Source organism: Mustela putorius, unplaced genomic scaffold (genome assembly GCF_011764305.1).
Source record: "Mustela putorius furo isolate JIRA1106 unplaced genomic scaffold, ASM1176430v1.1 tig00000275_pilon_pilon_pilon, whole genome shotgun sequence".
Lineage (NCBI taxonomy): Eukaryota > Metazoa > Chordata > Mammalia > Carnivora > Mustelidae > Mustela > Mustela putorius.
Genome location: NW_025421341.1, coordinates 14821733 through 14837287, shown reverse-complemented (window position 1 = coordinate 14837287; position 15555 = coordinate 14821733). Strand labels below are relative to the sequence as shown.

At 41.3% G+C, this 15555-nt stretch overlaps 1 protein-coding gene across 1 annotated transcript in view; it reads right to left on the bottom strand.

The window, feature by feature from the left end:
* Positions 1-15555, bottom strand: part of UNC80 (unc-80 homolog, NALCN channel complex subunit) — a 227933-nt gene that overhangs the window by 9898 nt on the left and 202480 nt on the right. The window contains 7 exon segments of the mRNA XM_045078694.1: positions 2204-2260; positions 4978-5116; positions 8590-8769; positions 10087-10252; positions 10828-11012; positions 14204-14413; positions 15141-15264. Of these exon segments, the coding sequence (XP_044934629.1) occupies positions 2204-2260; positions 4978-5116; positions 8590-8769; positions 10087-10252; positions 10828-11012; positions 14204-14413; positions 15141-15264 (1061 nt within the window).

Here is a 15555-nt window from a genome sequence, read left to right as displayed (position 1 = left end):
GGTTTGGAGCCAGATTTTCCTTAGGACTACTTTGGGTGTATTTTAGGTCCTGAGTGTTCAGATACGTGCTCAATATAACTGCCATGGTTGATCCCCACTGTTTCTGTAGGATCTGAAGAGTCTGCAACATAAAGAAGTTTCGTGCCAAATATAAGAATGTCTGGAAACCAAATATAAATAAGTGCATATCCTATTTTATAAACCGACCTCTTAGTAAATACCAAAAGTTCCTCTCCTCCAAAGAGAACTTGGTGACATGATGGAGTTCAAGAAATACAATTTGCAAGGTCTGGCAAAGGTGGATGTGCTACTGGCTGATGGGATGCTTCTGCATTAACAGAATTATTTAGAATCCAAGTGAACACCTCGTCCTCTCTTTCCTTAATGACCACCACCGAGTGTGGGCAGGTAACACCCAGAACTAAAACTTGCCAGTTATAGGAACAACAGATCAACAACAGTTGGTCTAAAACAGTCTCCGAAGTCCTGACATGACTGACTAACTCAGTTGTAGATAAAAGCTATAGTTTTGGCACTGAAGCAGTCTTATGTAGCAAGAACGTTGGGTTTATTCCCACTGGTGCAGGATCCAGGGCAGACTGGCTCTGATACTGTCAAGTTCAGCAATTTGAACCCTGAACCTGCCAGAGAGGTCCAAATCCTTTAGAAAGTTTATAAAAGTCAACTCAAATTCCTGCCTTCTGTCACCAAACCCGGACTAGTATTTTTACTTAGTAAGAGTAGAATTTGGCCTAATTAGAAAAGCCCTGGGACAAAGTTGGCCAAATGGAAGTCAACAAAGGGCTTAATCTTTTCCACACTCGGAGGGACACTATAGTTCTCTTCTAAGCGAGGTTCATCTATCTCACCTGTAATTTTAAGCATCAAACAAATGCATTCTTTGAAAGTAGTGGTCCTGGTGCTAGACTCAGTTCCAATCTCTTCAACCACTGTGAGCAATGAAGGAAAACCATCTTGAGGACTGTGTTGTACATCCACACCCCCACAGCTCTTGATAATGGACTTGAGTCTGCACTCTGCAGCACGTCCACATTTACCAACAGTAAGAGACTGATCTGTCAAGGCAAGGGCTCGCAAACACAAATGAATGCTGTGAATTATGAGTCTAGTAAAAAAAAAAATGATACACCTGATGATGGACTAAATTTCCCATTTTCATTTGCCAAAGAAAATGTGAAATCTGAACAAGATGCAAAGAAAACAAAAAGAAAACGAAGAATATCCTGTCACAGGAACAGCCTCTCAACATTTCCTCATCTTTGTGATAAAGCAATAAACGTATTGTACTCACTATGTAACGCAGACCTGGAAGGGAATGTTTTCTCTTGAGATGGAACTAAGGCATTGTTAGAATGAACAAGAAGCATCACCCCTAATGAGGATTAGTTGAGAGGTGTGAATCAACAGCACAAGATTAGGAATGTTTGACGTGGTTTATCTGAGTGTTAAAGGTGCAGTCCCCCTTTCTGACTCCTTAAACCAATAGTCAAGATATCTTATTGTCTGCATCATAAGACTTCTCTTACTTACCAAGAAATGTCCGTGTCTGACATTTCATGGCAAGTTTTGGAGTCATCTTTGTGCTGGGACAGACGTTCTTTTTATCAGTGTTGTTTGAACAAGCTACTATAATAGCTTGCCACATGGCATGCATCAAAGAGAGGGAATTATAGAAATTATATCGACATCACATCTCTTATTATAGCAGCATTGTTTGTTTTCTTACCATCCATGCTATGAACTAAAAGACCTGTCTGGATTTAATAAGGGGCTTCTTGATGATGGGCAGTTGTATTAAAAGACTTCTGAAAAACAATTCTTAAGGGATATCAGTGTGGGAGGGAATGATTCGATGGGATGAAATTAACATTTAGCATATCAAACTTTTTAGACATCCATGGGACAAGCCCTTAAAAGAACTCCACGGATTTTTTTTTTTTTAAGTAAGCTTTTTAGCCATTTGTGATTGAGCTCTGAAACTGAAAATGAAGGAGGCTACACCTTTGACTTCCAGGCTCTTGTGTTCATGAGCAACAAAGGGCAAGAAATGGAAATAGGTATCAAGACGGGGGCGGGGGTGGGAAGGGGCGAGAGGAGACAGAGAGACAGAGAGACGGAGGAGACAGGGAACAGCTAGTTTCCCAGCACAGACACCAATAGACAGGTAGCGTTGACACTGTACCTAGAGAGGCTGCCCTCGGCGGCCAGGCCCTGGGAGTCATCGAGGACATTAGGTTCACTGCAGGAGGGGTAGGGAGATGAAGCATTTAGGGAAAGAAAATGCAAACAAATAAAAGAAAAAGAAAAAAAGGCATGCAATTTTCTGCTTCCAAGAGCCAAAAATAAATAAATAAATTTAACAGAACAAGAAGGAAAAGGAGACAGGTAACCGTTTCACCTTGTGCTGGGTTTGTCAAGACATAGGACTCGAGGCAATGGGGGAGGAGGGACTTTGGGTGGGTGCGACTCTCAGAGGAGTGATCTGTTCATTGGTCAAGAGTTAGGACTTAAAAATGAGCTCCAAAGGGACACATGAGCTCTGAAATGCATTGTGGAATGAGTCCATAGAAGATGAGACTATCGTTCCTTTGGTGACCATTTGGCTGAGTGGTTATTACTTTCCATTTGTCTTATTATGTACGTGATTCTTCATCGACCAGGACGCTGCTTCTTTCTCATGTGTTGTGACATTATCACACAGAAGCCACTTACCATGAATTGCCACAACCAAACTCTTGGAACTGATGCCATTAAGAAAAGCAAAGAAAGAGCTCAACTTCCCTTGCTAATTTTGCGATGAAAGTGCAAGTCAACAGCCAATGGGAGGAAGATAACCCTAGAAGAGTCACCTGGAACTCTCATTTACCTCCTTACTCCACCGTCTAGGGACTGAATTGAATGCCAAAAGAAGAAACCTGTCAGGTTGGTGAGAGAATAATTAAATAGTTTACTGAGTTCTTTGGATGCAGCTGATTTGGGGATTTGTGAACAGAAATTGTGTCATAATTTCTCTCTCTACTTCACTACCTAGCATCAGGCTAAGCAAGCACCCACAAGGCACTCAATAAATACTTATTAAATTGAAAGGAATGAAACTATTTAGAAAGATGGAGTGCCTACCCCACCAATTGTTTACCTAATTGTACACTATAGAAATGGTTTCTGTGTCCAGACAGAGGGTCCCTTTCCCTAATGCACATAGACATTACTACCTTCACTAGCCTTCCAAAATATAATCAAACCAAAAGGCTTAACTATATGATTTTTCTGTATTTCCAGCATATCCACAAGAGAATAAACTTTCTCCCTTGAAACAATTTAACCTTTTAATGAATATGTACAAAGGGAATGGATGGTCTGGTTAGTTTAAGGTAAATCACCAAAAACCCTCTATGCTAAATTCCTACAATTCCTTAATTTAAATAAAACTTTTACATGAATTGCTAGACACTTTTCTTTTATCCTTGATAGAAGCTTGCACATGCTAGCAATTAAAAATGAATTGATAGTTACCAAAACTAACTGCTTATATGACTTTATATCCTTTTTTTGGGAGATTTTATAGTTTAGCTCTAGTTTTGTTCATGCATTTTATTTAAAAGACCTCCTTTTTAAAGGTAAATTACCAAAAGGTAGGTAAAACAATCTCTAACAATGATAGTAACCCTTATCCATTGTTAATTTTTGTATTAACCAAATAGTACATAAAATATTGCTTTCTTACAAGTATGAAATTTACTTATTAGTCATTTTTTATTTTTTATTTTTTTTTTTTTTTAAATATTTTATTTATTTATTTGACAGAGAGAAATTACAAGTAGATGGAGAGGCAGGCAGAGAGAGAGAGGGAAGCAGGCTCCCTGCTGAGCAGAGAACCCGATGCGGGACTCGATCCCAGGACCCTGAGATCATGACCTGAGCCGAAGGTAGCGGCTTAACCCGCTGAGCCACCCAGGCGCCCATTAGTCATTTTTTAAATCATTTTCCCCTAGTTTTTAATATTCTCCGAAGTTAGACTTTATTTCACAAATTTTATTTCATTGGTAAAGTTCATGAACTATTTGCTAAAGGATTTGGGCATAGGGTAATTATTCCTGCACAAAACTTATTTTATCTGGACATTAGAATGTACTATGATTTTTATTATTTTCCATGTATGAAGTATACCACATTGAACCTGTAGATATTAAAAATAAAATAAGCTAGCCAAAAACACATAAGGCCAACTCTTTGAAAGAATTCCGTTTCTGAAGTGAAAATATCATTGGCTCTGAAAAAGACAATATTTTGACTCTTACATCAGATAATTTTCTATATTTGAGACATATCTATATCTATATATCTTGGAACTTTTATGTATGTTCTTATAGGTCAGAGAACACATAAAGAAAATGTCTTACAGTGTTTAGTCACAGAACATGGAACTAGAGAGAATGTACTGTAAAGATCACTTTAGCCGACCTCCTTCTTTCACAGAGAAGAGCACTGTTGGCCCCTGTTAAATGACCTGCCCAAGGTCACACATAGTGGCATAGGTCCTTTTCTGCTTGGTTAAGCATCACTACCTCCAACTAAATACTTGTGACCTACCAAAAGTCTAAACTTCACCACATATATCAAGCTAGTCCTACACACTCGCCAGGTACTCATTATTAGCTTAGCTAATGATATAGGTGAAATATGAAAATGTCACTTGACAACCAGAAGAAAAGACTTCTAGAGAGTTTTTAAGTTGAAACAGTGCTTGGATCAGAAACTGGGACCTGGCTTAGAAAACTCTCTGCAAACTGTTGCCTGCATTGAAAAGTCCTTTGTTGAATGGTCTACAGAAAAACACGAGCATCAGCTTCTCTTTTGGCCTTTTAGGCCAAAAAAAAAAAAAAAAAAAAAGAAAGAATTTTCAAAATTCTACCTTTGCCCCCAAATGCAGAGAATAAGATATCCATGGCTCTTTACCTTTGGCTGGGTAACATGCCCACCTCAGCCTGAGGTGCAGACATGCTAGAGACGTGGCTGGAGAACCGCCTCCTTCCAATGGCACTCAGGAGGTAAGCTTCTTGTTCACTTACCACACTGGGCATGCTTACAGAGTCATCTGATAGGGGACAAAGGAATGCAGCGTTATAAAACTACGACCTCAATCAGAAGACCCAAACAGAGTTTGTACTTGGGTTCCATCCTTGGCTTGGATTTCTACCTTAGGGTACTCTCTAAAGCTAAGTTATCATAATGTAAGACTCCCACAGGTCCGAGTTTTTAATGTGTACAAAGGGACAAACAACTTTTCACGTCCACACATTTCCCACCCTCCAACAGCCTTCATGAAATACATGTAAACATCTTGTCCATTTTTACAAGAAAATTATTTGTGAAAGACAAGAGGCATCTGATTTCAGAAAAGCTGGGCTAAAAATTTTTAAACGTTCTGAGAATAGAGCAAAAAGGAATATTGTTACTAAGTGAGTCAAGTATATTTTTTTGACACTGAAAAACTATATTCAGTACATTTAATGATTTTTAGACTGCTGAGGGCAAGACTATTTCAGATTGTTTTAGGGTAAATATTTAAAAGCCTATAAAATTAAAAAAACACAAATGCTTATTTCCACTTAAAGTCTTAAACTTGACACAGACAGTCTGATTTTCTTCATGAAGTGAAAACCAGTATTTTCAAATCCATATGAAAGTTAGCTTTAACACAGTATTTGTGACAAGGTGGCCTCATTTTAAGTGAGTTAATGTTGTTTGTTGCTGAACAGTAAACATATTTTTATTTATTTTTTAAAGGTTTTATTGATCTATTTACTTGAGAGAGAGAGCACACACACAAGCAGTGGGAGGGACAGAGGGAGAGGGAGAGGGAAAGAATCTCAAGCAGAGGCTACTCTAAGTGTGACACAAGCCTTGATCCCAGGACCCTGAGATCATGACCTGAGCCAAAACCAAGTGTCAGACGCATAACCAACTGAGCCACCCAGGCACCCCTGAACAGTAAACATATTTTGATTAATGTAGCATTGTGGTTAACCTATGCTACCATACAAGGTCATCTGACATCTTTTATTTAAAATACCCCAGGTGGTCATATTTCTAATGAAACTTCTTTCAAACCAAAAAGGTGTATATGAAAAGTGCCAGAAATTTTAATTTGTTACTAATGACTGACTTGAAGTTGATTCATGTTATAGAATGGCTTTCTTTTTTTAGGTGTGTTCACAGAGAAGGGAATAAACAAAGGTTCCTTGAAAACATGAAAAACATGGTAATGTAAATAGAGCCATTTCTACAAAGTCCTTTCCCATATCTCACTGATTTTTCCTCCTATTTAAACTCATAAATCACTTCACAGTCTCTCAATATTTGTTTGATGATTAATTACATGCTGCTTTCCATTCACCCTTTTATTAAATGTTCTTTATTGAAAATGTCTGTCATCTCCTCTACAGGACTCGATCTAAGATCTCAGAGAACATATTTTTTCTCATACTTTCTTATACCTCATCTTGTACCTGTTAGGTCTTAATATGGGTTTGATGACAGAATGGGAAAATAGTTTAATCGAAAGCAGTCAGCCATTTGGCTTTTATACCCAGCCCATATGAATTACTACACACCCACATTAAAACCACACATTTGTTAGCAACTCTGTTTCCACTGGGTTGGTTGTGATGTCTAAGATTATAGCCAAAAATTGCATGCTCGTCAGTGGGTGTAAGTGAGGGCTCCCAATCAGAGATATCTCTTTTTATTTCCTCTCTACCTTTCTTCCATATCTCCTTCCTTCTGGCTAGGAGGTTACCTACAAAAGATATTCAGCTCTCCTAAAGATAGGTGGTATCATTTCCCATAATAAAAAAAAAAAGAAAGAAAAAGAAAGCCTGCTGGGAGACATTACTTCAAGCATAGAGAAGAATAGATATTACTAAAGTTTCGAACTATTACTAGGACTTACTGAATATAAAAACTGCTGATCCTTATTGCTCTCATTTTGTTTTCTTGGTCAAGATTTTTCAAGTTTTCCCATTACAATTTTAAGGGTATTTCCTTGCACAATGAGCAGGGCAATTTAGAAACAAGTGTATCTGTAGGTCAGGTGAAGGACAACATGATCTTCACTTCATTATCTGATTAACCCTGAAACCAAACCTGGAAATGTGGCTGCATTTTTTTTTTTCTTTTCCTCTCCTCCACATCCAACTCTAATAGGGAATTAAAATACTTTCATTCATTTTAGTTAATTAAAATTCCAAACTCAACTCCTATTTTTCCTAATTTAGTTTAGAATGGGGTTTTTTGTTGTTTGATATGGAGAGCCTCTGGGTGAAGACCTAGATTTTGTCTTCATTCTTAAGGCACTGACAACATTCTTTGTTAAATAAATGTTATATACCAGAGTGTCTTTTTTTTTTTTTTAAGATTTTATTTATTTATTTGACAGAGAGAGAGAGAGAGCGCGCACAGAGAGGGTGAGCGGCAGGCAGAGGGTAAGGGAGAAGCAGTCTCCCCACTTAGCAAGAGCCATATGTGGGGCTCTATCCTAGGACCCTGGGATCATCACCTGAGCCGAAGGCAGGTGCTTAACTGACTGAGCCACCCAGGCACCCCTCAGAGTATCTTTAAGTCACAACTAGAAAATAAGGCAATAAAAATAATTAAATGACCGTGGTATTTAATTGGAACTTTCACTCTTACTTTTAAAACCTACTCCTATTAAGCATACATATAAAACATGTCCTTGACTGGTCTCATTTCAGGACTCCAAATCTTACGTGTAAATGTTAGAAGCTCCTGGACCACCTCCATCATTGGGAACACTCTTGATTCAAATTTGGGGTGTATTTTCCTTTTGGATTGTAGTCCCTCAGACAGCCTATTGGTTTACGTTCTAGAAAGTATAGCCAACTGGTCTTTTCTGAGTCCTGAGTGGATGCATTGCTTAGTTTTCCTTGCGTGCTGGGGACATGTGAGTGCTAGTTAATCCTCTCAGCAAAATGGCCAGGAGAAAGGGGAATAAACACTTCTCTTAGTTCCTTAAGTACAATTTAAAGGAGAGTAGTAGAAAAGGTTGAATTTATAAGCTCCAGGTATAGGGGTCCCTTAAGATTTACTTTTGTCTGAATTCCTTCCAAATGACCAAGGCAATTGAGGAATTTATAGAAGAGTGGGCAGTAGGAATCATGGAATCAGTCACAATTCCATTTTATTTATTTTATTTTATTTATAGGTTTATTTGTTTTAGAGAGTGAGAGAGCACCAGTGAGAAGAGGGCAGAGTGAGAGGGAGAGAGAATCTCCTGCGGACCCCCCACTGAGCACAGAGCCCAACATGGGGCTTGATGCCACGACTCTGAGATCATGACCTGAGCCGAAACCAAGAGTCCGACACTTAACCGACTCCACCATCCAGGCGCCCCACAATTCCACTTTAAATCCTTTTTGTAAAAATGACCAGGGACCAGTACTGAAAAAAGTCAGAATGGCAGCACTCCTTCCCAAGACCTCATTTGTATGGCCAACCAGGGTCCCACATGCCACCCCCACATTTACCCCATCCTGTGGAGTGACCTACTTTCCTCATCTTCCTCATCGGTCCTACTCAGAGTGTCTTGCGAAGCCTGCTGGGAGGGTTCACTGTCCTGCTCCCAGACAGTGCCAGTGCCCGTGTTGGAGCGGGACATGGTGGCCAGGCTCAGGCGGTAAGCAGAGGTGGATGTGCCCACAGTACTGATGGACGTCTTCCCTTGGTAGGCTGGGGGTGAAGAGACCAAAGGAGAAGCATGGTGAGTGTCTCAAAAGAAAACAAATGCTTGCTTCAAACTCCTCCCTAGTATCAAGGATACCTGTGTTTTTTAGGAAACGCCGGTTAAATAGTGTGTCCCAGGTAAGCAGTCTTTTTAAGATAAAGTAGCAAGTGGAAGTGAGATTTAAAAAAGAAAAAGAAGAATTGGCTATTGATTTACTCATAACTGAACAGTTTCCTTAGGGGAATATAATAATGTAAAATGCTTTGACATTGCTTCCTCTCTCATTGCTTTCGATTTGAAATGTGAAGGCTAGAAGAATGCAAAATAATTTTGACATGAATTGAAGCTTCCATCCTGGCAGATTTTACTGAGGAATATACCTTCCTGACACAAGCATGTAGGAGGAATAAATGCATTGTCTGATAGGAACTTCTCAACCAAAATCAGAATACATAAAACTGTGTTCGCATTCTCCTTTCCTGGAAATTATAACTTACAAATTATCCCCTTGAATGTGTCACGTTATTTTATTATAAAGCAGAATATTTGAAAGGCACTCTGCAGATTTCACTAGGATTGTACTTGTCAAAATATATCAGAAGCAATAGTACATTTTAGGAAGAAAAAAAAAAGCCACACGGATGATAGTCTACTTATGGATAATGACTGCCCTCTAATGGCAGATAATGATTTGTTTTCCCTCCTAGTAATTTCCTGTTAATAACTGTTAAGAAGTAAACAATGCACCCTCAAAAGAAAATCTTTTAAATAATGTAAAGGAAGGACCTCCTAACCTGCCAGCTCTAATTAAACCATTCCTCTCCCAATCTGTAAAAGATCAAGGGTTTGTAAGCAATCATTCTAGTTCCGTGTGCAGATACTTTATTCTCTACCGAGTTTCAGTGTCCTCACTCCTTAAGCGGACTCTCAGTTATGCACCTTGTGGGCATCTGTGTGGATTAAGTGAAATAACATCTATGAAACCATCTAAAAATAACAGAGCTTAAAAGAATGCAAATTCCTCTCCTTTCCAAATAGGAAGCGAAGGCAAGCATTTCAATTCTTTTTTTCTAGTTAAATAGTCAAAAAAGAACTTCACTACTGAAATGAAGATTGGGAAAAAGAAGTTTAGAAAAGAGCAAAATTAAAATCCCATGATACCCCTTGCTTTGTTGGCACTGATTGCATGGTCCAATCTGCCAGCGAACTTACATGACTACCTCATCCGTGGTTCCAGAAAGAGTGGTGACCTGGATGGGCATTCTTTGTAGGTGCGAGTTCCATGAGGCAAACCGGTGCAAGATACCCCCCCGGTTACTCACCTGAGCCACTATGAACTGCCTCTTTTAGGATTTTGAGTTCACTGTTGAACTCGGCGATGAGGGAGCTCTTGCACAGCGGCCGTGGGATGAAGCGTCGCTCCAGCTGGTCGGCGATGTGCTGCCGGGCGGAGAGCTCTTCATGATTTTCTGCTGGTTGGGCCAGAAGCTGAAAGGAAGGTATGGATTCTCAGGTCCTCAATTTGCCCATCTGTAAAATGGGCTACTTATTGTACCTATTTCATAGTTGGTTGTGAGGCTGAAATAAGGTAATGCAAATGAAGTTTTCAGGACAGTGCATTCTATAGGAAGCTCTTAATACATCATTTTGCATCAGTGCTCCAGGAAATTCGGGCATGAGAAGAATAACACAGTAGCTGAATACTGAGGGAGGATGGGGGGTATGTTTTAACTGTTCCACCTTTTCTAGGTTTATTTAATTTGGGTCTCTGTCATGTCACTGAAGAATGGAGGACATCCCCCAGATACTCCCCTTGGGCCAATTTTTTTTTCCTTTCTTTTTCCCTAGGGGGCAGTGGTGAGTCCAGAGACGGCAGAGGTTTACAGACTATTAAGACACTCTCAGTGCGAAGGTACTGGTAGACATTGGAGCCTCTGGGATCCATTTTTGAGCTGTTCTCTTACAAATGCAGTATTAGAAGTTCCTCCTAACTAGCTCTCCTGCGTCCCGCGAACACCGTGCGCATCCCTGGGGCTCGGCACCTCTTGGAGAAGCACACACACCTTGCACTGGATGAACGGCCGCAAGAGCACGAAGATGGGGATTCGGGTCCGCACGATGAAGTCGAGAAAGTCCCACAGGGCCAGGCCCCCCACCTTGCGCAGAGCCATCTCCTTCACCTGGAGGCTCAGCCAGTACCACTGGCTTCCCAGCTGCCTCTCGAAGCAGACGAGAATCACCTTCAGCGCTTCACACCGGGAAAAGAGAAAAGTAAGCCGGCACACTGGTGCTGCCGAGGAACCCAGCCCACATCCACAGCCCTTTATGCGTCAGAACATTTTCTGAATTTCTCAATCGTCTCCGTGTTCCCAAGAACCTCGATGCCCTCCTGAGAGAGTGTTCGGACATCAAAAGTCAGGATGTTTTGATCTGTTTGGATTCTGATCAGGAGAATATAGCTCCCTTTCTTAAGTACATTTAACTACTATTTTGCAAAACACAGAGCAAAGTGGTTCACGGAATGGAAAGGGAGATGCATCCTAAACATAATGTGGGGTTAATATTTTGCTTTCTGAAAGTTCTGTCACAGTGGCTTAATGGTAATACCAGCATACCACTCATATCTTAAACTAAAACATGGGTGATTTAAATGATTTTTTTTTCTTTTAAGCATGGAGGGAATATATTCTTGCTATTTAAAGTAAAATCAAACTATGCAGAAATGCACACATTTAGAAATAGAAAAAGTTTTTCCCCTTCCCAGCTCGCTTTCTTACCCCACCACTCCCCAGAGGTAACCAGGAAAAGTGTTTGAGTAGATCCTTCCAGATTAAAAAAAAACCTCTCTCCCTTGGGGTGCCTGGGTGGCTCAGTGGGTTGGGCCGCTGCCTTCGGCTTGGGTCATGATCTCAGGGTCCTGAGATCGGGCCCCGCATCGGGCTCTCTGCTCAGCGGGGAGCCTGCTTCCTCCTCTCTCTCTCTCTGCCTGCCTCTCTGCCTACTTGTGGTTTCTCTCTGTCAAATAAATAAATAAAATCTTTAAAAACAAAAAACAAAACCTCTTTCCCTCCTTTCCCCCTCACATTGCACATCACGCTGATGACTAAACCCTGCTGGATTTCTTTTGCAAGATCCCTTCCTTCCTCAGAGTCTGGAAGCCTGTCACAATCTACATTTATTTATTTTTTTATTTTGTACAAAGAAGATTCCCAAACATTGTGTCATGACAAACCAGAATATTGTTAGGGTGTCCAACGTTCTTGCCGGAGCATCCTCTGACCCCTCAGCTGTCCACATGATGTCTGCTATGGGCCAGTCAAGGGAAACCGGGCCTTCCTCATCCTGTCTTAAGACCCGTCTCAGCAGCAAGAAGACACAGAAACCCAACTCCTTACAACCCTCAAAGTCACACACACCTTTATATACCAAAATAGGTGTATTTAGGACATTTCCGGGGGGAAAACGTGCCATAGAGCACACAGAGAGATGTTGTAAGTCTCCCTTCCCCTTGTCCGCCTCCTCAAAATCTCACTTTTCACAGCCATGGTTCATCCCAGTTCCTTTCCCCTGACTAAACAAACAAATGAAAGTGGGGGGGGGGAGCAACCCCCCCCCCCAAAAAAAAACAAAAGAAAACAAACAAAACAAAAAAACACCTCCTCCTCTTTCCTACCCTGATCCCGGGGACAGTTCTCCTGCTGGGTGCCTGTTAGCCCTCTTTGGGTCTCTGCCTTTCTGCTTTTCACCTTCACCTTCATCAGCCTAACTCAGAAGCAGGATAACAAAGCATTCAAGAGCAGGGACTCTGGTGCCAGATGGATTTGGAATTTGGCTCTGGCGTTTATTAACTGTGTGATTTTAGGTAGGTTATTCAAACTTTCTGGGCCTTTGCCTCTTCGGTCCTAAAAGTAGAAGAACATTTACTTCTTAGAGTTGTTGTAAGGATTCAAAGTATAGAAAACACTGCTTGGTACACAGTTAAGTGTTCAAAATAAATGTAAAAGTCAACTTGAAACAGAGGTCCAGGAGCCTGGCCAAGGAACCAAAGGATCCACCTTCATTAAAAAGGCAGAAAGTATAATGACCTGAAAACAATCACTCGTCAAGTGTTTTCTCCCAGCCTTGCCTTATGTGTTAAGCCTTTTGTTTCCATCATCTTATGTGCAGTGCCAAACCTTACGCAGGCCTTGGTCCCACAATCTAGATTTTATTGGAACCTTACATTCTCATGGCTTTGGCAACTCAGCCCCACACTTGTCAGGTCCTGTGCAAATGCTTTCTTATTTCTTGTTTTCATTTTCATTTTCATTGTCAATCACATAATTTTCTAATACTCTTCTTTCTTTCTTTCTTTTTTTAAGTTATCTCTATGCCCAATATGAACTCACAACCCTGAGATCAATGCCATACTGACTGAGCCAGCCAGGCGTCCCAAATATTTCCCCTTATGATACAGTCCAAACAATTCACACACGCCAGACTCCAAGGACCTGTTTTTACGAGTGTGTGTGGTTCATCTTACACTCCCCATACCAAGATCTGCTTTGATAAATTGAAAAATGTCGGGCACGGTCTTTTCAACTTGATGCTTTTGAGATTTTCTACTGCCAGGGCTCCTTACTCTCCATGCTATGGCAGGAATAGTCTTCTCCCCTGTGTTAGTTCAATTAGGGCCAAGGAGCAGCCCTCCAGTGTTCCGTGGGTCAGGATCAAGTTAAAGGTAGGGACTGGGTGATGGAAATGTAGGAGTGAAGCAAGAAAGAAAGCGGTAAACCTCTGAGGGGAGAACATGTTGACTGGCCTCTCCAGAGTGAAAATCAGGATGGATATTTAGAGATTCTATCATAAGAGAATAAAAATAGCTAGGAAAGGGATGTAGCACAAGGCCGCCATGTCTTGCTGCCCAGGTTGTAGACTGCCCTACTCTAGGGGCTCCATTCACATACATGACAGACCAGTGTCTTGCTGCCCAGGTTGTAGACTGCCCTACTCTAGGGGCTCCATTCACATACATGACAGACCAGTGAGTCCCATGCGCTATGTCCCTATATACTAGTGGAGCCTACATCTGTTAACCACTATCAATGACAGTCTCAGTAGTGATCTCATACTTAATCAGGAAGGAGGGATTCTTACTGCAGATGCCTTCCTTACATGCCCAGATGCTGTGAGAAGCACAACCAAGAAATTCAGGCACCACAGATAGGAAAGCACTTTGTTCTTTGCCATACGTTTACTGGCATGCCTGTATCGACTCCTTTGCAAGGGTGATGCTTCTTACTTGTTCAAGTGGCTTCTTTAAATACTTTCCGGATTGAAGTCTTTTAAAATCGTTTTGAGTCGAAGTGTAACACGCTCAGTGAAGTCCTTACGTCATACACATACATGCACAAACACACGTATATGGGGGTGGGTGGAGAGTGTGGGGAGCATACCCACCCAAATACGCGGCTTGGCTGGTGGACTCGGCCAGCCCCCCCTCCCTGCGCAAGTCTTTGCCCGCATCCCCAGGGGTGGAGCAGTGGGCGGGGGAGCTCTCCAGCATGAAGTTCTTGCTCCTGGAGGTGCTGATGATCCGCGGCGGCAGGAGCACGTTAATGACCGTCTGCAGGAGCAGCTGCACCTCGGGCTGCTCCAGCCATGGGCTGTCTACGGGGGCAGCATTCGGAAGACGGAAGCGGAAAGAAAAGCAAGTCATGAGCTAGGCTTTGCACATCAGACCCAGAAAAGTTTAGCTCTCTTTCCAGTTCCAAACTAGAACACTCTAGAAATTTGGGTGTTTCCCCACCAAGTACAGCTTCTCCTCTGGACAGACACCGCATTCCTGATACTGGGTGTTCTCTCCATAATCAGCAGCCAAGGCCATATATATTCCTAGCCAAATCTCTGCTTACCATTTCAATCTCCTTTCTCTTTTCTGCTCAAATACTCACAACGTATCGTTTCTACATTTGAGATAAGCTTTTCCTAAAAAGAAAAATCCTCCAAGAAGGAAAGGTAATGAAGATAGATTGAAATGTAACAGCAGTGGCAGGGTTTAGACTGACCCGAATGGCAGGAAATGATAAAATCCATTTACTTGTCAATTCATACCACACTGTATTTCAGTGAATACCATTTTCTTAACGGAAACAGTGGTCTCCCGATTTTTGCTGTACAGAAGGACAGGTCTTCTAGGAACTGGAGCAGGGAAACACTTGACCCAGGGTGGCTAAATGGAAATGAAAGAAAAATTCTCTTTCCTAAGATAACCCTGTTTCAATCATTTGGATCGACTTCAGTGACGGCCTTCTTGGGGAAAAAGAATAAGAAACAACAGCCTGACACTTAAGAAGACACCACAGTGATAAATTTCCTTTAGTTAAATTAATCAGACCTTTGCTTCCAGATCCTACTGTGAGCACAAATGGGACGAGTAGATTTAAAAGCATCCCCTCCCTTCGCTCTTGATTGGTGAATGGGGAGATCACATGGCTTAAGGGAAAATCTTCTTTTAAAGCCTGTGCAGCAATAATAGAAAAAAAAAGATTAATTGACCCCCACACCCATTCGGTATGTTTGCTTTTTTCACAGCACGATGGAGACGGTGACTCCCTGTTGGCTGCTCCTGGAAACTCTTGAGTTCAATAGCACAGCATATGAGATTCGCTCAAAACTGATACATTACCATGTGCTTGCCATAACTGACAGTTATAGACCTAAAGAAACAGTAACATCTTGAATATTAAATGTAAGATCGTAATACTTTTGGCTTGGTACAAAAACAACCGCATATCCCCTTTCATTGGTCC